The sequence below is a fragment of the Orcinus orca genome, chromosome X (assembly GCF_937001465.1).
Source record: "Orcinus orca chromosome X, mOrcOrc1.1, whole genome shotgun sequence".
NCBI classification, from domain to species: Eukaryota; Metazoa; Chordata; class Mammalia; order Artiodactyla; family Delphinidae; genus Orcinus; species Orcinus orca.
In genome coordinates, this window is record NC_064580.1 from 90,439,135 (window position 1) to 90,463,452 (window position 24,318).

The 24,318-nt window shown below is 44.6% G+C and overlaps 1 protein-coding gene and 1 long non-coding RNA gene across 14 annotated transcripts in view; one reads left to right on the forward strand and one right to left on the reverse strand.

Annotated features, from left to right (window-relative positions):
• Nucleotides 1-24,318, reverse strand: part of LOC101286095 (nuclear RNA export factor 3) — a 383,514-nt gene that overhangs the window by 278,168 nt on the left and 81,028 nt on the right. For 10 of the 13 annotated variants that reach the window (XM_049705198.1, XM_049705200.1, XM_049705209.1 and 7 more), the window contains 18 exons: nt 21,356-21,581; nt 17,682-17,838; nt 17,308-17,461; nt 16,601-16,684; nt 16,389-16,493; nt 16,184-16,264; nt 16,008-16,077; nt 15,765-15,853; nt 15,535-15,642; nt 15,261-15,370; nt 14,347-14,383; nt 13,915-13,983; nt 13,774-13,829; nt 13,523-13,630; nt 13,358-13,416; nt 13,134-13,249; nt 12,996-13,038; nt 12,294-12,366 (listed from right to left, as the gene is read on the reverse strand). In XM_049705198.1, coding sequence (XP_049561155.1) covers nt 12,294-12,366; nt 12,996-13,038; nt 13,134-13,249; nt 13,358-13,416; nt 13,523-13,630; nt 13,774-13,829; nt 13,915-13,983; nt 14,347-14,383; nt 15,261-15,370; nt 15,535-15,642; nt 15,765-15,853; nt 16,008-16,077; nt 16,184-16,264; nt 16,389-16,493; nt 16,601-16,684; nt 17,308-17,461; nt 17,682-17,838; nt 21,356-21,581 — 1,745 coding nt within the window. Of the gene's footprint in view, nt 1-10,951; nt 11,756-12,293; nt 12,367-12,995; nt 13,039-13,133; nt 13,250-13,357; nt 13,417-13,522; nt 13,631-13,773; nt 13,830-13,914; nt 13,984-14,346; nt 14,384-15,260; nt 15,371-15,534; nt 15,643-15,764; nt 15,854-16,007; nt 16,078-16,183; nt 16,265-16,388; nt 16,494-16,600; nt 16,685-17,307; nt 17,462-17,681; nt 17,839-21,355; nt 21,582-24,318 lie in introns of those variants that run through there. The other 3 variants (XM_049705201.1, XM_049705206.1, XM_049705204.1) reach the window with 2 other exon arrangements.
• Nucleotides 1-24,318, forward strand: part of LOC117199174 (uncharacterized) — a 99,034-nt gene that overhangs the window by 66,057 nt on the left and 8,659 nt on the right. The window lies entirely within an intron of this gene.

Below are 24,318 nucleotides of genomic sequence, written 5' to 3' on the forward strand. Positions count from 1 at the left end.
GCATCCCACCCCCCACACACTTTGCAAAGCTACTGATCGGCAAAGCAAAGACAGAAAACAAATTCTGAACCTTAACGTGCTGGCTACTTTCACACTTTTACTGAAAAAATATCAAATTAAACAAAGTCTCTCTCCTTGCCTCTCTCTACAGAACAAATTAAGAGACAGAAATTCAGATCAGATTTGAAATCATCGATACGAACTGGCATCTAGGAGTTCTCTGGTGTCCCTAATAACAAACGTGGACTGAGGAGCGCAGAGGACGCCATCACATGGCAGGCAGTGAATATGAATATGGAAGAGAGATAAGAGTAGGGCTTTAATGTGGGGGTTGGGAAGGAAGGGGGATGGGAGGGGTCCACCCAGTTTCCCGAGCCTAGCTGCCGAGAGCAGCCCATGAACGCCTGCCGCCCGCTGTCCCGCCAATTCTGAGTAAACCTCTAGTACCGGCGGGTGCCCCTCCTACCCGACTACCGCCTACCGTCTACCGCCTACCGTGGCAGAATATGAAAGTCGGTTGAAAGGTTGGCATCGGAGCCAGAGCCTCATCAAAGTTCCCCCTCAGCCAGGACAAGTACCTTAATTCTAAAGGTCTTCTTCACCTCTCGGTCTGACTCCTCAGAAGGCTAAGCCGAGCTACCGACCATTCGGCAGGCTCTCCACACGCTGAAAAGGCGCCCTCCTCGGTCGCGACCTTACGGCGTCACGTGACTGCGCAACCTACGTAACGTAACGCAACGCACCTCTGTGGAGCCCTACCTGACTTCCAGGGGCTTGGCTGGCGGAGGCCACAGAGTAGAAGGACACAGGTGACCTCAGGGTTCAGGAGCCCTCTATCGTGAACTATGACCGAGAGAAGTGAGCCTCAGGAGACCACAGCATGTCCCATGACCGTAGAATATACACAACCAACAGCCGAAGGGTAGGTGCGGTGTTCACATGACGGCAGGCGCTTTGCCTGCCATGTGATGGTAGCGGCCACATCCGTGTTGACTCAGGGATCTGAAGATTCTGGTAGCCAGCAATCTTCACGAGACAGAGATGGCTGAGCCTGATGTGTGACCAAGGGGGATGTGTGACCGACCATAGCATCCATACGACTCTCAGAAGCAGGTCACCTGTGTGACTTGGAGGGCTGAGGCTTCCACATGCCACTAGCTAGTGAGGGCCACATGACAGGATGAATCCACATGATGGGCAGGGTTTAGGAGTCTGCCATGCTCTAGCGACTTGAAAAGCTGGATCTACCACATGATCATAGTGGCAATAGGTCCAGAGAGACTACACGAGCTCAGGGTTTAAGGGCTCATGGTGCTGACATGGCCAGTAGGTCTGGGCCTGCCACATATCTGTCAGGGCCTGCCACTTGATGGCCGCATCCGCGTGACCATAGCCTTAGGAGCCCACGGTGCTCAAAAGCTGGGTCAGCCTCCTGAGTGTAGGATAGTGACAGCAGGGTTCTCCCGGCTGCATGTTTCAGGAGGCCGTTCTCTTCATGAGACCTGGAGACCTGAGATTGCCCACATTCCTGGGCTTCCCGTTGATGGTGGTGCCTCCCGATGATCTTCCTCAGAACACAGGCTGGCTTCACCTGCCCCAGCCCCCTTTTAATGTGCTAATGTGCTTCTTTCGTGTGCTAATTCTGTTTCCCTATAACACGTGAAATTTAACACATAAATTAACACATAGCAATGGACTAGGTCCTCCCTAAATCCATAACCATTGCCATATTTTAGGGACCGCTTCAAAAACCTAAGCGGTGGGTACAGGTAAGCTTTGTTGCCGTAATTTCATGCAAGTCTAAGAGAAATTAAAGCAAACTCAATAAGTGAATTTTAGCTGTTAATTTGAAAAACAAATGTATATAATGATTACTATGTGTCAGGCACTTTAAAACGTCAACTCCTTTAATACTGGCAATTCTATAAACGAGGTACTATGATGATTATTCCAGTTTTCAAAGATGAGAAAGTGGAAGCACAGATGTGTTAAGTCACTTGCCTAAGAGGTAACTGAACCTATAGGTGCCAAACCAGGGTTTACTCCCAGGCACCCTGGCTCCAGACTTTGTGTTTTGATCACCCACAAGAGTCTCCAAAGAAAATTAAGAATAATTCAGCCTTCCTTATTCAGACTAACTGGAAAGCCATCCGCAGTTACTGAAAAGTTGAGATCATAGAGGACCTCTTTAAAGTGCCATTTAAATAATTTCCAGTACTACCAGTAATTAGAACGAATCCAAGCTGAAGCCAGGTAAGGCCCTCGGATTCATTTTAAGGTATAAATATAAACTTATCCTTAATAAGTGAAGTATTTCTGTATATAAAAGTCGGTATAAAATGCTAGACGTTAGTTGAAAACGTTTCCTTCTTTTATTTTTAAACACTCTAAAGAGAAATATTGCAGACTTTATGGCTCTTTTTCTCTAAAGAGAAAAAGTGCAGACTTTATGGCTCTTTACGGAATTCCAAAAGTTAAAAGTGAGCAGAATCTGAATTAGATATTACTGCATTTATATTTTGTTTGCATCTTCCTAGAAAGGACAGAGAAAGGGAAAGGAGAATATACAATATAGTTTTGGTGTTTTTTTTCTTATTGCAGCTTTACAAACACCTCTTTTGCTGATTTGTACGGAAAACTGAAGATCTGTCTGTATATCCAAAAGAGATTTGATGTGATCTTGCCTGTTTGCTGGCTTAGGCAAACTTAATGCTATACAAGCAGTGGGATTATTTTGCCGGCACCCTGCAACGTGGCATGGCTACATAAATAACCTGAAGAAAATACAACAGACCAAATTTTGTACCATGGTTAAATTTGAACATACTAGTAAGGATAACAGACTGTGTTTGTAGTTCTAAGCCTGTTGAAGGAAGCAGTGATTTTTTGGAGTGACTCTGTTTGGGCACATTGCTGTTGCTTAGATAATTTTGGAAAATTATTTATGGGACACATGTAAATGCAGGGTATGAAAACGGAGCCACGTGTTTACAATAGAGCCTATTATGAAACCTCAAGATGCATTTAGGAAGCATCTGTATACAATCACTGGATGGAATCTGACATCAAGACCTGATGTCTGTCCCAACTGTAGCTTCTGTAATGGGCAAATCCACTAATGGTGATTGAGGTCAACTTCTTTCACCAAAAGGCAAACCCTGGAGTTCTAATTATAACTTTACTTGGGAAGGGTCAGATATTCTCCTGTCAGAACTAAAGGTCGTATCATTTATTCTTGCCCTGTGATGATTACCAGGCGTTATTTTAGGATTAAAAAATATATTTAGTTACACCAGTGGGTGCCCGTCAGCTCTTTGTAACATACATTGGGGAAGGGACGCTAAGGCTATGGGTAAACACCTGTATGAACACAGCCTATATGAGCTAGGCAGTTTAGGCACTGCATGTATCAGGTGCTCCGTCTGTTTAGGTGAGGCAGGCTGATAAGCTATTCTTCTTGAATGTTGTTTGGCAAGGTTTACTGGGAACAACTTTTACTTCTTTTATATTTCTGTTTTGGGGTGGATGTTTAGGAGTGGCTTTGTTTAACACAGAGAAATGGGAAAGGAGAATAACAGACATTTGTGATGCTGCTAAATTAAACTCAAATGCTTTTGGTTCAAACACAAATATGTACTCAAGTAGAGATCCTATGTGAATTTACTTTCAGAAAGTAAAATTGACTTAATCTGGTAACATTATCCAAGAGAACTTATGAGATATTGCTGTGCCTTTATAGAAATGGTAATCGAAACATGTTTTTCTTTGTTCCTTTAAGAAGCTCATTAATTAACTAGAAGTGACTTTACTGTCAGTGTCAAGCAATGGGAAAGAAGAGAAACAATTGTAGGTAGTGCTCCCTGTCAGAGTACTCAGTGTGCTCCCTTCCCCCAGCACAGTGTAAATTTTAACAGCTCTAGGTGATGAGCTCATTCATGGGGACTACCACAGCCTGGAAACAGAAAATTACATCCACCGTGAAAACTTCTTTTGAGGACAAAGAATGGAAAGGGGCGAGAAGGCAGGGATTCCTTACAGGGTTTTTGCTCATAAACTATGTCATTTGTGATGGTATGATTCTCTGATACACTTTGAAAATCCCATCCACGTGAAGACCACTTACACGTGAAGAGCTGGTGCCAGCCTGTTGGTGTTATGGGCTGGGTCCTGGTATGCCAGGCGGCAGGGCTGCGGTGGTTCTTGGGCTAGTGTTCCCAGAGGAATATTCCTTTTTGCATATTTACAAATATGTACATTAACAGAAGATGTTCTTTAATTTTATTACATTTTCATGAGACTGAATTTCTTCTAAAAGCTTGAAGCTTTTAAAGATATTCCATATTGAAATTTAATGGTGCTCTTTAAAGAAAATTGTTGCTGATCATAAATGTTGACAATTTTCTTGCTTCTCACCTTTCATACCTTTATGAACTCTGTGTTGTATGTGTACAGAATGGTAATACTTGATGAAATTGTAACTATAAAGAATCCATTCCCTTCTAGTCAAACTATCCTGACACAATAATATCAAAGTACGATAGTAAAGAGAAAGCTTTGCCAAAAATTTGAGAAAGAAAAAGAGATTTCAGTACGCTACCATGGATGCCTTTGTGGTCCTTCCTAAACTTACTGCAGGGGTGAGAGCTCTAGTGCTTTGTAGCTACCCATTCGCTAATTCAATGTAGGTATTTCCTGAATAGAAGTATTTGTTACCTGGAAAGACATAGTAGTTGAAAACCATTTGAGCTTGAGTACTGTGGGTATTATGCTCATACTGATAATTGTGCTTTCAAATGGTGCCTGAAGGTGAATGTTTTTCTTTACCTATGCAATATACATTCCTCATCTTCCTAAGTGGTCTCAAACTTTCATTAGTGCATTTCCTCCCTCATACAGTCACATGTTTGGGGGGAATTTGCCTGCTAGTTCCAAGGGTGAGACCAGAGTTACTCTAGATCTCACGCAATAATCCTGTGTCCCTAGCCACAGTCATTGGTTCAAGATTGGGCCTGAGTCTTTATATCTTTGAGCCACTGGATCAACTAACCTAAAGTCTCCTCTACCTCTGGGCTCTCAGTTATATAAGCAAGTATATTTCCTTATCGTATACACAAAAGTGGATTTTACTTTCTATTACTTGTAACTTTGTTACTTACTGCTATATATGTTTTTGAAGATATGTTATCAGGTGAATGTAAGTTCAGAATTTGTTATCTTCTTAATACATTTTCTTTTATGATTTGATAGTAGCCTTCTTGGTTGCAATCGCTTGATGTCTATTTTGCCTGATAGTGATACAAATTAACCACGTTTCATTCAGTTTTACTGATCATTGGTATTTTTTACCATCACTTTATTTTCATCCTTTCTGACAGTCTACTCTACCTGCTTCATGAACTACTGTAACACGTTCATAATGCCTGTATTAGACTGTTCAGACTGCCACAACAAAAATACCACAGACTAAGTGGCTTAACAACAGAAATTTGTTGTCCCTCTTTGTATACACACTTCTGCTGTCTCTCTGTGTGTCCTAAACTCCTCTTCTTATAAGCACACCAGTCAGATGGGATTAATGTATCCCCTAACAGCCTTAAATTCACTTAATCACCGTTTAAAGGCCCTATCTCCAAATCCAGTCACATTCTGAGGCACTGGTAATTAGGGCTTCAGGATATGAATTTTGGGAGAACACAGTTCAGTCAATAACAAAACCTAATGTTAAGATGACGTTATCATAGAAAACAAGAGAGCAGAGGCAGGAACAATGATGTGGAGCAGGCAGGAGGATGGTATGTTAGGCTTTCATTTTCCTATAGCTTCTCCAGTTCCTAAAATTCTCGAATGGCCAATGAATCCCAGGCATTTGACTGAGAAATTTGCATTGCTACTACCTCAGCCTGGACCTAAAGGATGGGAACTAGTATTCCACACTTGTTAATAGCTCACAGCATAAAATCTAACACTTTCCTATTATCAATAGATCTGCTATTTTCTTTCAAGATAGTTCACCCTTCTTATCCTCAGCTTCTTAATTAGATACAGAGACAAAATAATTAGTCATACAACTCCAACTGTGAGAATTAAATGAAATTGAGATCTACTTCTGCACATAATCAGGGCTGATTGCTGGGTGGAAGGTTTGGAAAGCTGTTTCCTCAGCCATTTATGCACAGAATGTTCAGGCTCATTCTATTCTAACAGCTCTATGTTCTAGGTCATGCCACAGCATTGTCAATGAGACATGCAGAAGGGGAAGAGTTGCATCTGTGCACTGGGGTTAGACCTTTTGGGGCCCCAATTATCTCACCAAATACCTCCCTTACTATTTAGCAACCAGAGCCACGTGCAGTTCCCTATTTTGACTCCTAATCTTCCAGAAGACAGAGACACTGTCTGAATTTTTTCCTGGTCCTATCTTCCCTTCTTAGCACTTCGCTTGACATGCACTAGGTGCATGAATGAATGAATAAGTGGATGAATGATATTTATATTCCACACATATATCTTTCTTGTCTGACAGTTCGTAGCCCCTGGCAGGTCAGAGCCTTAGGCTTACAACTAAGTCCAGTGGTTAGGACTCGGTGCTCTCACTGCAAGGGGCCCAGGTTCGATCCCCAGATGGGGAACTGAGATCCTGCAAGCCACGCAGCACAGCCAAAAAATAAAATAATAAAAAAAGATGGATGCATTATGTTGAACACAAATTATAGCTCAGTGAAGTTGGATTTAATATGTCTTTGTATCCCTTCCAGAATCTAGAGCTGTGTCATGCTCATATGTGGAATCAACCTGTATTTTCAGATTGAACTGTACAGTTGGGTTTTTCGTTTGCTTGCTTGCATGCTTGTTTTTTTTGTTTCTTTTGGGGTTTTTTTGCCACAGCCAAGAATATTCTCAGGATCTCCTGACTTATACATCCAACCACATGCTCCCCACCCACATTTTTCATAGGCTCCACAAACGACGTGGTCAAAACTGAACGGTTAGTTTCCTGGCATTGCACCAAAGCTGGTCCTCCATTCATTTCCCCATCGAAGAAAACCACCCTAACCCAGCTGCAAAAATCCACATTCCAAGAGACACACTTAATTCCTCTATATCCTTACCACAAACGTGGACTTCATCAACAAGTTCAGTACTTCCAAGATACATCTCATTTCAAACCCCATCTCACCCCTTCCATTGCTACGACTGTGGTCTACGAGACTGTAATGTGTAGTAGCCTCCTAATCTTGTCTCTTGATCTTACAGTTGCTCTATTTCCGTCTGTCCTCCAAGGAACATTTAGAATGAGCTTTAATGAGGTAGATTATAATAATAATTCCCTTCCTTTCAGAAAGCACCCAATGGCTCCATCATAATAAGAACAAAACCCAGAGTCCTTCCCATGGCCCACAGGACCTTCTGTTATTGGGCCCCTCCTACCATTCTCACCTCATTTTCTAACACTGTCCTCCCAATACACACTGCATACAAACTGTTCCTTAAAACTGCCAAGGTTGCCCATATCTTAGGGCCTTTCATCTTGCTCTTCCCTCTGCCTCAAGGGCTCAGCTCCTATATCTTCCCACTGCTGACTGTGTACTTGTTGTTATTTCAATATTAAATCTAAGTTACGTCTTCAGAAAATCCTTCCTTGCCTTCCCCACCCTAGTCATTCTCTGTCACATTTTCCCATATTATTTTCTTAATGGCTCTCAAATCTTGAGTGTATCAACCCCTGTAGAATGTGAGCTCCATGAGAACCATGACCCTGTCTGTCAGGTTCTCTGATTTATCTCCAGTGCCTATCACAGTGCCTCACATATCACTGGTAACCAATAAATATTTGTTGAATGAATGACTGAGTGAGTGAATGACGTAGATTAAGCATGCTAAGTTGTGAGGACTCAGGCATAGTCTGGGACATGGGATTTGGGAGGATGGGAGAGTGAGCTCAGGTGTCTCTGAAGCAGCAGTTTTGTTTGAACCCATGAAAACTGTGGTTGGAAAACTGGGTAGAAAGGACATGATAATTGAGGTAGTGCTTCTAGCTGCCTTGGGTATGAAAGTGTAGCATATGTTCTATACTTATTCTCCTTCTTTCCTAATAAAAGAATCCCAAATTTGTTTGGGACAGTAATGTTTCCAGTAAAAGACCACATTTATAGCCTCCTTTGCAACCAAGAATGGTCACATGACCGACTTCTACCTAATGAGGTGATGGCAGAAGTGTTGTATAGTAGTTCCAGGAAGGTGGCTAAAAGGGAGATGAATTTCTCAGACCAAGGTATTTCTCATACCATCTGTTGTGGACTGAACTGTGTCCTACCCAAATTCATATGCTGAAGCTTTACCCCCAGTACCTCAGAATGTGACTGTGTTTGAAGATAGGGCCTTTAAAGAGGTGATTAAATTAAAATGAGGCTGTTAGGGTAGACACCAATCCAATATGATTGGTTTCCTTATAAGAGGAGTTTAGGACACATAAAGAGATAACCAGGGTGTGTGCACAGAGGGACAGCCATGTGAAGAAGGAGTAAGAAGGAGGCCATTTGCAAGCCAAGGAGAGAGGCCTCAGAAGAAACCAAACCTGTGGACACCTGGATCTTGGACTTCCAACCTTTAAAACTGTGAGAAATAAATTTCTGTTGTTTAAGCTACTCAGCCTGTGGTGTCTTGTTATGGCAGCCATAGCAAACTAATACACCATCAGATAAGGTTTTCAAGTTTGACAGCTCATTAGAAACAACTGAGGTGAACCTTAAAGATACTGATGACTGGGCTTATCCCTAGAGGCTCTGATTCAGTTGGTTGAATCTGAGCATTAGAGGGGATCCTAATGGATATCCAGAGTTGAAAACCACATGTCTAGGAGAATAGTTTTTTGCACTCCATTGAGCAGGCTGAGAGTGATGAATCTAGCATCGTTTAGAAGGCATCCCCCCGTATCTCCCTCCTTCCACTGTTTTTCCTCTACCCCATATCCCCCTTCTTCTTCTGCCCTATCCAGATCTCCACAGATGGACCCAGAGATGCCCCCACCTCTTAATCCTGTTCCATATCCAAGTTCAGTCCTAATTTAAGGAACATTTAATAGCTTCAGCCCCACTTCTGCCCTCCCTGTCAAGAAAAGTGAGTCTCGAGGGGCCTCACATTCTCTTACTCTGCCTGTTAGCCAGAGCCAGGGCAGCTCTCTAGAGGTAACTTCTTGCCTCTTAATCCAATTATAAAATGGATGAAAGACATGAACAGAGGGCAAACAGGCTTAGGAAAAGCTATTCAACATCTTTAGCCATCATGCAAATGCAAATTAAAGGCACAATGAAATGTTAAACCCACCTATCAGAATGGCTGAAAAAAACAGTGACAAAACCAAATGCAGGCAACACTGGATAAACTGAGTCACTCACACATTGCCAAAGGCAATGCAAAATGGTACAGGCCATCTGGAAAACAATTTGGCAGGTTTTTCAAAACGAAACATGAGATTACCAAATGATACAGCAGTTGCACTCTGGGCAATTTACCCACAGAAATGAAAATTTATGTTTACACAAAAACCTTTACATGAAGTTCATCACAGTTTTACTCACAATAGTTAAAAAGTGGAAATAGCCCAGATGGCTTTCAACGGGGGAATGGGTAAACAAACTGGTACATTCACACCATGGAATCCTATTCAGCAATAAAAAGGAACAGACGATAGACACACTTTACAACTTGGATGGATCTCAGGAGAATTATGCTGAGTGAAAGAAATCCATTCCTAAAGGTAGTGTACTATATGATTCCATTTCTATGACATTTAGGAAATTATAATAGTGTTTGACAGAGTTTAGGGATGTGGGATCAGGAAGAAGGTAGGTGTGGCTATAAGGGCTAACATGAGGGAAACGTGTGGTGATGAAACAGTTTTTGATCTTGTTTGTGGTGATAGTTAGAACACCTACACTGCTGGTAAAAGTGCATGAAATTATATATATAAGTATTATGCACAAGTGTTCTAACACACAAATGAGTGCATGTAAAATGGCGAAATTGTGGTAAGCTCAGTGGATTGTACCAATGTCCATTTCTTAGTTTCGATACTGTACTAAAGTAATACAAGGTGTTATCATTAGGAGAAGGTGAGTGATGGGTATACATGACCTCTGTACACATTTTTGTGCAACTTTTGGTAAATCAATAATTATTTCAAAATAAAATAGTTAAAAAAACAACACTGGAGTTGTGGGGAAAATACTCTTAGGTACAGAACCTAAGAACCTAATAAATATGTTAACACAGTTTTAGACCTGTTAAATAATTAAGAAATCCATAATTAATGGAGTAAATATGGTACTTTACTTGCTAAATACGTTATATTTGTTTATAGAAGTGAACATCAGAACGGTCGCAACTTGTGGTACTGAAGTGGTGGGGAGAAGGTTATCGGGAGGCAAAGCTTGGATTTTAGGGTTGTCCAGGAATGGAGTCCTTACTCTATAATTTTCAAGCACTGTGTAGGTCGGATATAAATGCTAGAGACTGCCAGGGATGATGTGGGAGATGGGACCTTTTGGTCCTGGCCCCACTAACTCATGGTTGGGTCAGGGGAAGAGCAATCCAAGACACACAATATACAATGTGCAATGTTACTCTTTAATATAAAGATAAACAAGGATCATGCGTTGGAAAAATAAAAAACAATGGGCAGGCCTACACGGTAAACAATGGCTTCCTGATTAGCTGGACTGCAAGCTTAGTCATGGATATGGCTTCAGTTAAGAGAAGAGAGGTGACAAATATGATGAGGATGAAAATGACATCTAAAGGCTCATTTGCAGAGTTTTGTTCTCAAGATCCCAGGTCAGTGGATGAGGGTCACATGTGGAATTTTGCCCGTGGACTGAGGAAAGTAAAGAGAAAGAATTGGGATGTCAGCAGAGCCAGCAGCCGTGAGTGTCAACCCCCGGGCACCTGACTTCTGTCCACCTTCACCTTCCTGAAAGCCTAGAGGTCTATTTCTTCTTATCTCTGAATTCTCAGAATTCACTTTTTGATGAGTAAAGAAATTTTTAGTTCTGGTATAGTCTAGTCATTGTACTGAAAGCACCTCTAGTGGGGGAGGATAGATGACCTCCCTTAGGACCAAACTGGAGACACTTGACCACACAACTTCACTGCTACATCTATGCTACAAGAGCAAGCCTTCAAGTTTACCAACATTTATGTACTAGAATGAGCAGATGCCACTGCATGTAATGCTGAAAAAGAGGCGAAAAGTTAAATGCCTATCAATAATAGCTTATGGCTTCCTGGAATTCAATTGTTTAATATATTGATCTTAGAAAGAATAATGTAGCTTCACATATACTGAGAAGAAACTATGCTGGCACTAATAAAAAAAGAAGTTTCAAAACAGTATATAAGATAGGATACCTGTATTTTATAATACATGGAAATGTATTAGTATGAAATTAGGGTATTTCTCACAAGTAAACGTTTGTAAGAAAAAATAGATTTAAAATAATTACCTGAAAATTCCCATTAATCACTCCTCTACTCCTCCCAGCTCCCTCCTATCCCCATGCAACCCCAGCACTCACTTCTGAGAACACTAGAGGTTCACCTCAGATGGGGTGGGGAATGCCTGCATGATGTCCTGCTGCTGCTGGGAGAGGGGTGCATGGAGCTTGAGGTGGGTATAGGCAGTGGGATGGAGAACACACTCTGGGTCTCACTGGGGTCGGCATCCCTCACAAACAGCTCGTCATTCACGATGCACAGACTGAAGGAAAAATGGGCCCTCAGACAACTGGTGGATGGACACCCACACCCCCAAAACTGACTCTGCTCCCACTGGCACTCAGCAACCAGATTCCTTCCACGTCCCTCCTGTGTCTGTCTCCCAGGTTCCTTGACTGGTACCTCTGCCCCTCCCCACAGAGCCCACCTTTGGAGAGACTGTCTACCACCTTCACTTGATTTATAGGTTCATCCCCAACCCAGGGGCAATTTCGCATTTACCCTTTACCACAGTGCAAGGGGTGGACAGTCTGATCCCCATTCTCAGAAGAAGACACTGAGTCACACAGAGGTCATGGGAATTGACGAAGGTCACACAGCGAGTGAGTGTTGGGTCAAGGAGTGAACGCATAGGCCGATTCCAGAGCCCACGCTCTTCCTAACCACTAGGCTACACTGCTCCTGGGATCTCCCTGCTGGCTTTCCACAATACTGAGTAAACCTAAGGTCTTTGCCACCACATTCCCACGCCCCTGAGCCCAGGCGGGGATGGGCATTCACGCCCACCACAGGGCTCTCACCTGCAGTCGTGGGAAGGGGTAGCGATGAAGGTCCGGGTGAAAGCATGCACACAGCGCTGAGAACTTCCTTCCACTTCAACAGCAAACAAACAACAGTACCCCTTACAGCTGCACGTGCTGTACACGCTCACACAGCGGTCCCCAGTCAGGGTGTGACTGGACACTCATGCTGAGAGGGCAGTTGTTCACGGGGGCCAGGGTGTTGGGTATGGGGAGGACAACTATAGGAGCAGTCTGCACCCAGTGACAGGGTCCCTGACAACCACTACAGAAGTCCACGGATGCGTTTTTCACAGCCGCCCAAGAGGTGGATACTACTACCCCATTTTGCAAATGAGGAAACTGAGAGGTTCAGTAACGGCCCAAGTTCTCAGAGTAAGGATCTGGGATGAGAGCCACCAAAATCCACAGCCTGTGTCACCAACGCCCAGGGTGTGCAGGGCAGACAGGCATGGACACAGCTCAGACCTGGGTTGTCTGTGGGAAGCCTGAGGGCAGGAGAACACAGTGGGGAAGGGGAGGCGGGGGGAGGGGAGGGGAGGGGAGGGAACAGAAGGGAATACAAGGGGAGGGAAGGGAAGGGAAGGGGAAAGAAAGCGAAGGGAAGGGAAGGGGTCAGGGACGCTGGGTGGTTCTGGGTGTGAGCCTGGCCAGGGGGAGGCAGCAGTGGGGCATCTGCGCTGGGGGTCTACACACACTCACCTTCCTTGAACACCCCGCTGACGGAGAAGCAGAGCATCGTTTCCTGAAAGGGAAGAGCCCAGGCGCCCAGTCACCACCTCCACCTCCCACCCACCTGCAGCTTCCTGGGCCCGCCCGAGGGGGGAAGCAGGCGCTCACCGTCTGGAACCACGTGTCCACCACGAAGGAGCTGAAGTCATGCTGAGTCTTGGGCAACACACAGAGGGTGTGCACAATGACACGTTTTGTGTGCTTCAGCAGCTGGACCCGCAGGTCTGTGAGGGGAGGGGAAGCGAGCGAAGGTCAGGGGCTGCCACGCCCTGGGCCCTATGATTGACCCCTTCACTGCCCTTTCCCACCCAGTCTTCCCATGACACACTCACGGGGGTCCTTGAGTTTCTTCATATTCCTGCTGTCCTTGAAATACTCGCACAAGCTGCTTCTAGGAGACAAAGAGCAACAGTGGGTGGTGGGTGTTTGCAGGAGCTGGCCTGTGTCTGCTGGGGGGCCACACGGCCCGGGAGCAGAGGCTGTACTGTCATACTCACGGGGCTGGGTCCTCGGGGTGGAAGGGAATCGTCAGGGAGAAGCAGGCCTCCTCGTGATAAGCACCCGCGAGAACCTGTCTGTCTCCATAGTCATAGATCAAGTAGTACCTGAGGGGGAGCAATGAGGACAGTCTATCTCTGTGGTCTGGACCTCAAATGAGACTTGAAAACTCCCCTGAGCAGACCTGTGCTTAGGTGGCCTCACCTGTCCTAGACCTGCCCCCCTTGCTCAGCTTCCCAGAGATACTTACTGCTTCAGGAATTGCAGGACTAGGCTCTTCAGCTCATCAGATCCAAAGTAGCTTCCCTGGAATCAAAACAGTCCTCAGGACCATGGCTGACACCCCCTTCTCAGGCACCACTTAAAACCCGGCTTGATCCTCCATCCTCACCTTGCAGGTTGGTAAGCGCTTGCAGGCTTCAAAACCACACTTAGCCAGTGGGGATGTCTCCTGGTCATCCTGGGGAAGAGAAGAGAATGTCAGCAGTGCAGACCAGGAGGTGGTGCTAGATGATCAGGGAAAAGGATCGGCCCAAGAGGGTGAGGGTCAGAGGTCAGGTGTGAAAGGGCCCTGGAAATTCCATGGGCAGGACTACAGTTTGGATCATCACCGTGGATTCCCCAAAGCCTATGAAGAATGTGCTTGAAGAAGATCCAGAGCGTTTGTCAGGCTCCCACAGGGACTGTACCATCCCCCTCCGCCCAGGACTTTGAAGGGTCAGTTTCAAAACTGTAACTGGGGCAAGACCTAATGGGGTGCAGAGTAGTATGTGGGTGCTGTCAGTGCCAGTTAGAGGAGTCAGTGAACAAGGAATACACTTACCAACGTTAGTAACTTGGGGAACAATTCCAGGATGGAGCTGCCAAAATCAAGACAAAACAGAAAAGTCAGTGAAACTGTGGCGGTGACCCTCTTCCTCATGGGAGCAAGTACACCCACACCACAGCGTCCCAGGCTTCCAGGGCCCTGAACACGTCCCCCATCGACTGACACAGAGGGAGGGCAGGCCCTCCCTCCCTCCCCGCCTCCCTCCCTCCCTTCCTCTCCTTCCCCTGGGTAGCTCCCCCGCAGACTGCCTGGACTCTCTTCTCCAGTGCCACAGGGACCAGCATTTCAAACCCATGTTGCAGGGCTTCCTTCCCCTCCCTTCCTGCCTCCAGAGCCCCACTGAAGGCTGTGGAGAGAAGAGGGAATGGGGTGTGTGCCCGAGGCTCTGCTACCTCACTGGCGGTCCAGCACTCTGCCAAGACCTGGACCAAGACCTGGACTTCCTCCTTGGATGGCCCAGGGTGCTGGGGCAGGGAGGTGAGTGAGGTGGGGCTCAGGGAGGGAGATGGAGGGGGATGAAGATAGAAAGGGAGTGAAGGTACGAGGGGATAGATGAGAGAGACATATGGGCCTAGACACAAGGGAGAGAGAGAAAACAAAGGGAAGGGAAAGAAGCTTTCCCGTGGTGGGGGTAAGGGAAGAAGAGAGGAGAAAGGGGAAATGGCGCCCCATTTGCAGCTCTTCACCTGCCCCAGAATGGCTCAGACACAGCACGTAAGAATGTAAAATATGCACATGTTGGGCTGGGGGCCCACTGGGTGCTGGTTGAAACTTTGGCAGCTTTGTGATGCAGAGAGGAGAGCATAGGGCCTGTAGTCCTCCCTGAGGTCCACGTCAGCTGCCCCTTGCAAACGGGCACTTTCGGGAGTAGCTCAGGCTGCCACCGGGTAACAGAGGATGCATCTGACCTTATGTTGGTTGACATATCAGGGAAGGTGGTGCACAGGGGGTTTCTGTCTGCACACATCCCTTCTGGCTCCAGCCGCTCACCCTTGTCCATCTCCCCTGCAGACTCCACCTGTGATTATGAGGAGGAACCACATGGGCCAGAGAAACAGAGCCAGGATGGCCGTGCACCCCTAGTCGCTTCCTTTTCCTACAAATCCATTTCCCTTCCTCTGTCACCACCACATGCGCCTTCCCACTTTCCCTTCAAAGACGGATCTGGGTACCACACCTCACCTCAGTGTTGGAGAGGTTCAAGTTCTTGGTGTTGGAAGCATTCGGCATAGTGTTGGACAGGCTGTGCAGCTGGTAGGGTTTCTTATTGCTCAGGTCCAAGGCCAAAAGCTATGATGAGGAAAGAGTTAGAGTGAGGACCCCAGCAGGGGACACCTGAGACAAATCTGCCTCTTCTACCTAATCTCTCCCACCATCACCACCTGCCCCAACATTGGGTCTAAGGTCCTCACCTTGGGCATATTCCCTGGATGGATCTGCAGGGAGGCGGCCACGCCAGTTCTAGGGTTTCGTGCCATTCCAGTATCACGGGTCATCAAGTCTCCAGGAAGACAGGAGGAGGGAAACGGGGACTGAGAGGCTCCTGGCTGGTACAGCTCCAGCACCAACCCCTCCCCGAGTTACCATTCCTGAGTATCCTTTCCAGCTAGACCCCTCTGCCCTCACCTGCTCTACAATTACTGCTGTAGCCATACCAGGGTCAGAGCGGACTCTCTGGATGTCAAGAGATTGCTGGGAGGCATCATATTGTTCCTTCACGGGCAGCTGCAGAGTTAGGGATGGGGTTCAGGGGCTCTGAGTCTGAGGTGGTGATCGGGGGCAATAGGTGGGTCTGGCTGTGAGTGCACAGGTTGTGTTGAGTCTGCATTACCTTTATCTGCTCCACCTTTTCTGACCTCAGCTCCTTCAGCACAGAGTGGGGTGCATCACAGGGATCAACAAAGATAGATATCTGTTGAGAACACAAGAGGGGCTGGGTAAGCTCCAGGAAATCTGAGCCCTGGGATCAAGTAAGACCATGCCCCTGTCCTGCCCTCTTGCCCCCAGCTAGCCCTGCTCATGCCCTTGATACATACCCTTTCATTAGCCTCATTGTAAATCTTGCCATTGACATTCTTCAGTGCGAAGGCAATGTTGGCATTCTCAACGAAGAACTGGGCCTGCATTTTCTCATAGTGAAACTGTAGGGAGAGTGACAAGAGAAGCACAGTATGAGACCAGAGCCATTTCTCATCTGGGCCTGCCATCTACCCCGTTTCCTCTCATCGGCCTCAATGTCCTCTCTTACTTCGACTGGGGTGAAGGGGACACTGCATTGCTTCTGAATCAAATTCAGCAGCCACTTCTCATCATATTTAATACCGAAGGGAATCTAGGAGCCAAAGAAATAATTGGGGAAAGAAAAGTGATACAATGGAATCCAAGGTTAAGATAAGACCCAGCTGTGTCTTGCTTTAGGACCTTTTTTCAGGCTTTAGGTACTTTCTTAAGATAGGACAATATCTGTTATCGCTAACTTTTACACCAGACAAGGACTTCCTAAATACCCTTTCTTTCCATTTAAATACTTTTCCTGAAATAATCGACTTCATATCTTTCACATGTGCTTACTTTTATAAAGTTCTAAGAGATCCTACCTAAGGCACACTTGGCCCGCCCCTCTGACGAGGACCCCAGAGACTCAACCTCCTCCCGCACTCAGCTTGAGCCAAACTGTGTCTTCTGGTGTGGAGTTGCTCCATCTCCTTGGCAGTAGTTTCCTCCTTTGCTTTTAGACAGCCTCTCCCATGCTCCCTGCAGTCAGTCTGCTCCCTTTATATTGCTTCTCTGAACCTGCCCTCACATGATCTAGGAAGTTAACTCCTAGGAATAACAAGACAGATTACCAACTCCACTGCCACGAGAGGAAAGTTCCCAGCATCTCTACACGCGCCCAACATGACTCTCTCTGTCATCTTCTTCTACATGTTAGGTCCATTTAGCCAGCACACTCACTCTGATCTTGAACCAGCTCCCCAAGGTCTCATCCTGCCTGCTTCTCTCCATTCTTCTCTCTGGAGGCTTTTGCTCTGTCTCCTTGCTAACATGGGTTTCGTCTTGTTCCTGAAAATTGCCTCTCCGATGACAGGATGGAATGGCATAGGGAGCACTGTGGGGAAGTGGAGAGAAGAAAGTGGTCCGTATAGTCTTGGGAAGTCTTCTCTACATTTTCGCCAATGATAGCAGAGCTACAATAAAGACTGCTCAACCGTTAACCTGATCCCATCATTCCTCACTCTTCCAGGTTAGAGAGAAGAATGACATATTTAACTACAAGATTTTGTTTTTCACTGGTTGATACTGGTCAGCCATGCTGCCTCGTCACTTACTATCTTGCTTGGATGTCCACGTGAGCATCACTTCTTAGTGATTCTCTATCTTGCTGCTGCTGGGAAGTGGCCTGTTGAGACCAATAGTTGTGTCTCCTTCGGTAAATACCCCGGCATCTTGCTTTTCTTTGTAAAGTGTTCACTTGATCAATGTTCTCTGAAATTGAGAACAACACATCAATGGGCCCAGTACCAGAAAAATTCCTGGGAAAGTTCTCATGGCTAATGAAGAAATATCACTGGCTTTATAATCTAAAGAGAAATGTATCACAGTGCTAAAAAAGGCTTAGAAACTTCACTGTGTTTCTGCTTCTCAGGAAATGAGAGGTGGGCAGCATTCACAGCCAAGAAGAAAACAAGCTCAGAGGAAAGGATCTGGACCCAGGGTTTAGTCTGTGATGTTAGTCCCTGCTCTGCTTGGATCCGGTTATGTGACCTGGGACAAGTGGCTTTTCATCTCTAAGTCTCTCTTCTCTGCCCGGCTCTTGGGACACAATAAAACCTACCCTGAAATCTACCCTGGTGTGATGGTTCAAGGGTCAAAGGTGACCTCCCTGCCTGACGGAAGAATTAGACATATGAAGGATAGGTCCGATGAAAAGATCCAGAATGGAGCCTGGAGAGACATAACATGGAGAATACCAAAAGCGAGGGGGAGATAATTAAAGGAGATGCAGTGAACATACCTAACACATGGTTAATGTGAGTCCCGGAAAGAACGGGAGGGAAGAGTGGAGAAGTGGTATTTGAAGAGATCTTGGTTGAGAAGTTTCCAAAAGTAACAAGATATCAACTCAGTGTAACAGTATTATTGTAATAGGAGATAAAGTATGCTTTAAGGAAAAACAGTCCTAAAATATGCATTCATTTCATCATCATGTAAGAAAAACTCGGAAAATATGTGACCAGAAGACTCAAACTCAAAGAAATGTTACAGGCTCTTCTTTGGGCAGAAGAAATATCCTCCCAGGTGGAGGCACATAGATACAGGAAAGAAAGACTAATGACATTTGTGAATACGTAGGCAAATTTAAATGAGTGTTGACTATATAACACAATGATAGTAATTTCTTCTGGGGATTTAAATACAGAGAGAAGGAAAATGCATGACAATAAATTTGGAGGGTATATGGAATCAAAGTGTCTCAAGGTCCCCTAATTGTCTGAGGAGTTTTAAAGAACTAATTAACTAACATTAGACTGAAACGGCAAAAATGTACATTGTAATCTGAAGGGTAAACACTACAAGAATGGCAAAAGAATGTTTACCTAGCCACATGAGGTAACAATTTAACAGTTATAAAATGTTAATCATTTCAAAGGAGAGGAAAGGCAAAAGAACTGAGAAGGGGCAAAAATAAACATACGGTAAGATAGTATATATAAACCAAATTACATCTACTTTTACATTAAAAATTTCAGATTAGTATTCCAAACAGAAAGACAGCTATTATCAGACTGGACAAGAAACCTTCCATCAAATGCTCCTGAAAAGAGACACATGCAAATTTTAATCATCTAGAAAAGTTGAAAATAAAAAAAATGGCAAAATGTATACCTTTTCCACAGTAACCTACAGAAAGCTTGTATAACCCTATTAGTAAAAGAAAAGGTACACTTTAAAGATAAAAGCATCACTAGAGAAAGAAGGAGATTTCTTTGTGATAACAGGTTCAATGCAATAAGGAGATATTAATATAAAATTCTAAATTTGTATGCATGTCCTAAAATAGAGCCAAAATATGCAAAGCAAAATCTAACAGAAATAGAGCATGGTCAAATTCACAGTCACAGTGGGAAATTTTAACACAGCTCACTGAGTGATGCACAAAATGGCAGACAAAAACTCAGCTAGAGGGAGAAGGTTTCAAAATGTTACTTAAGTTAACAAATGTATTTAATTGACATAGAACAATGCACATAACAACTACTCATCGAACATTCCAGAATAGATCGTATGCTGGGCAACAAAGCAAGCCTCAGTAAGCTTCTATGGACTAATACAATTTACCCTGACTAGTTAATGTAATAGTCAGTGGTAATGGTGGGTTTTCTGCCCCTCCCCCACCTCGTATAAATCCAAGGGATATTAGTTTACACAATCCCACGCCCACCTAGGTGACCCTCCCTACTCTCCAAATCCTAGACCTGAGAAGATCACATGACTTGTGCCTTTTTCTCAGCCAGGGGAAATAATTCACCTCAGCCATGGCCATTTCCATAAGAGGGGAGGTTTTCCACATGGAATCAGGACGGGTGTGTCAGAGCCCACCTGGCCCATTTCCTCAAGAGAGTGGGAAATAGTGAGCCTGAGCCCTCTGCATGCCTTCTCTAAAGGGGGGGTCAGCTTGTTGGGGGTCCTGTGGGTTGGGGTTAGGGAGGGAACCCAGAACCCCTCCTGCCCTGTGGGGATCTGAGGACAAGGTCTCATGCTGACCAACTCACCCATGGGGTGGCCTGAAGGCAGTGATCTGTCACCACCCTCCTCACAGGCTGCTCGTGAAGAGAATCTGTGGGTCTGGAGCTGGAGGTTTGGAGAATATCAGGAAGGGCTTCTGAAGAAGGAGAGTGCAAGCCCCAAACCACTTTGTCAGAGCCACACAAACAAGATGGAGTCCTAACAGGAAGTCCCTTCCCCAAGGGCACAGAGGAGGAGAGCCCTGGGGGCCAGAGGAGACTTAACGTCCTGTAATTACTGCCCCCTGAGTTTGCTACCAGCCTAACACCCAGGGCACTCTCTCCAACTGTACCACCCTTGCAGAGGAGGCCATCTGGAATCAGGAGGCTTAGGGGACCTTGATACTTCTGGTTACAAACACAGGGAGCTCTGTATGCCAGACTCTGGATCAGCTACACTACATTGTGTTCCTTCATTCTGCAAACCCAGATAACTCTGTGTGCCAGCTGTAGGCCAGACTCTGTACTTGCTACATTGCCTCTGTTCTTTCATGAATTCCTCACAAGGGGACTCTGATATCAGAATCACCAACTTTCCAAGGTTGCTGAGGCTTACTGAGGTGCTGGAGCTTGTCTAGGGTCATTCAGATGCTACCTGGGGAAACAGAGACTGAAATCGAGCTCCACGGAATGGAAGATGACTTCTCCAAGCACAGATTTACTAAGTTATTGCTGTAGTGTGGGAGATTGTCTTAAGTTACTACAAAGTAACAGAATTTTCTGAAAATAGTCAAATGGCTGGAATTAACCTCAGCCCACCTCAGAGAGATAATACCAAAAAACAAAAAAAAATACAAGAACCAAACAACAAAGAACAGACCTGAAAACTATAATCGAAATAGCAAGCAGCGTTTTGTGGGTCACTGTAATGACAGTAAAAGAAAACAAATCATGTATTTTCCTTTAAAAAAAAAAAATGTCCTCAATGTAGATAGATACTCCTAGTGGTCAGAGCCGGAATTGTAGCTCTGAAAGTTCCAGACCAGAGAGGTTTCAAGGCAGAGGGAAGGAGAGAGGAGATTGGGCTCCAGTGCATCAGTTAGACATTTCTGGAATTTTCCACTACTTTCTGGAATTTTCCACACCATGTCCACAATCCCTTCCTGGATCTCTATGCCCTGAGAAAAGTCCAGCCACTGAGAGAGGTGAAGAAAAATCTGCACATAAGTGTGTGAACATTTGGGGGTAAAAGAAGTGTAAGACAGAAATGCACATACCACACAGATAAACTGTCAAGTCAAAAATTGAAATTTTGGGGCTTCCCCGGTGGCGCAGTGGTTGAGAGTCCGCCTGCCGATGCAGGGGACACGGGTTCGTGCCCCGGTCCGGGAAGATCCCACATGCCGCGGAGCGGCTGGGCCCGTGAGCCATGGCTGCTGAGCCTGCGTGTCCGGAGCCTGTGCTCCGCAACGGGAGAGGCCACACCAGTGAGAGGCCCGCATACTGCAAAAAAAAAAAAAAAATTGAAATTTTTTATTTTTTATGAAACAGTGTCATGTGAACTCTTTGATAACATGGTAAATATATGTGAACTTTTTTGTTAGTTGCTTATTCGATATTTTCGAGTGTTCCTCTCAACAAATTAGCCTAATCACAAAATATTAAACATTAAAAATGTATACTTAGAAAATAAAATCATTCTGCACCTTCCATCTACATGATCCCCTCGCCCTGACTCACAAATACCCAAGATATCCAATGTAAGAGGATTGGTGCACATTTTCCAGATGTGTTTCCCTTTAGGTGATGTGAATACCTGACTTAAAGCATTTGTGTAGTTATGTAGTTCTATACATATTCTTTTTAAAGTTTGCAATTACATAAGTAATTTTATGCAAATTCATTTTTTCACTTATTATGACATCTTCAGATTTTCATTTCCTCAGTTAATAGTTTGTCATCTTTCCAGAGGTTATTGGAGAAGCATTTTGCTTCTTAGGCGAATTATTTGCAATTTTTTGTCCCTTTCTCTACTGATTAACAGAAATCATTTTGGTTCTTGCACATGAGTACAAAATCTGTAATAATGTTTGAAATGTTGTCTCCCAAATTTCCAGGCTTTTAGTTTTTTTCTTTTGACAGTACAGAAATTGCTTTAATTTTCATGGATTTTTTTACTTTAAAATAATGCAGCTACGACAGAAAAGAAAATGAGAAATACATAGGGTAGCATCAAATACTAGTCCACTGGGAATTCTAGCCCACTGGGAATTCTAGATTCAAAGCCTTGAGGGTGGGCTTCCCTGGTGGCGCAGTGGTTGAGAGTCCGCCTGCCGATGCAGGGGACACGGGTTCGTGCCCCGGTCCAGTAAGATCCCACATGCCGCGGAGCGGCTGGGCCCGTGAGCCATGGCCGCTGAGTCTGCGCGTCCGGAGCCTTTGCTCCACAACGGGAGAGGCCACAGCAGTGAGAGGCCCGCGTACCGCAAAAAAAAAAAGAGAAGACATACAGATGGCAAAGAGCAAATGACAGTATCACCTCACACCAGTCAGAATGGCCATCATCAAAAAATCTACAAACAAGGCTTCCCTGGTGGTGCAGTGGTTGAGAGTCCGCCTGCTGATGCAGGGGACATGGGTTCGTGCCCCGGTCCGGGAAGATCCCACATGCCGCGGAGCGGCTGGGCCTGTGAGCCATGGCCGCTGAGCCTGTGCGTCTGGAGCCTGTGCTCTGCAACGGGAGAGGCCACAACAGTGAGAGGCCTGCGTACCGAAAAAAAAAAAAATCCTTGAGAGTTTCAGGGCACAATGGAAAAGGGCTTTAGACCAAAATATTTGAACATATGTTTGCTTATAGGAGATACCATGTAAAGTGCTTCTGGCCTAAAATAATTCTGTAAGTCATCATTTTGTGGCAAATGAAGATTTTGTGGCAAATGAAGCATTAAGGGCAGCCCACGTACATTAAAACTAGTGGCAAAAACATTTCTTCTGCCTCTCCCTCCCATGGAGGGGATCCCATGGAGGGGATCATTTTCTCCCCTCCATGGAGGTTAACTTTCCTCTGCTTCTACCTGGGCCCCACATGCCCAGCACACCCGCCCCCAGACAGTTCAATCCCTGTGGCACTCCAGGCTTAAGGGAGGGTATTTTATCTCCATCATGAACTTCCAAGACCAAGACATGGGTGAGAGGGTTGTTTGAGTACCCTATCTGCGTGGCATTGACACCAGGGGAATTCAAAACTGCATATGTGACCCAAAAAACCTTTTATCTGTTACAAATTTATTTGAGAAATTGAAGGGAAGTTAGAAAAAGAAAACCTTGTCAATCCCAAACAAAAATGTCACATAGAAAGGAATGCAAATTATAGGAAAAATATTTTATAGGCAAATGTTTAATATTCTCGTACATAAATAAATCTGATTAGTAGTAAGAGTGTCTTTCAAAGTCTATCGAAAAAAATTAAGTAAGATCTATACATCACAAACATATAAAGATTAAACAAGTAAAAAAACAATTACAAAAATATGTAAGTGTGTACATATATTTACATATGCACATAAACATACATAACATGAGGAAAAGTGTATACATACTGTGAGAAAAATTTGGAAGAATATATATATCATGTAAACCTGTTTATATAGTACTGTACACAGAAATATATCTGGGGAATATAAACTAAACTATCAAGGATGTACATCTTGCTCTGTAACAAGATGAAAATAATATAGAAAAATATTTTCTCTAATACACATTCTTGCACTTCATTAGTTTATAAAGATAGCAGTTTGAAATCAGAAAAATAACTGATGTGAAATTTTATAGCATAGTAGTACATACCTGGTTGGGAATTTCACTACAAAAATAATAGGTGTGAGGATTAACGGTATATTTCTACATCTATATGCTTTTTCACATTACTTTTGTCTCTCAATTACACACATATAGGTTGCCCATCATAGTTGGGAGGGAGAGGCAGAAGAAATGTTTTTGCCACTAGTTTTAATGTACGTGGGCTACCCTTAATGCTTCATTTGCCACAAAATCTTCCAGAAATGTCACTCTGAATGAGAACTGCTCCCTCCATCCTTCCAAAGATTCCTGCTGAGTGATGTCTAAGCTGCAATTCTAGACACGTGGACCATGGACAACAAAATGTGGTTACTTAAGTCAAAGGGATTGAAAATGGAGCCAGGAGGCTAGTAAGGAAGTAGGACTTACATATTTCTACCCC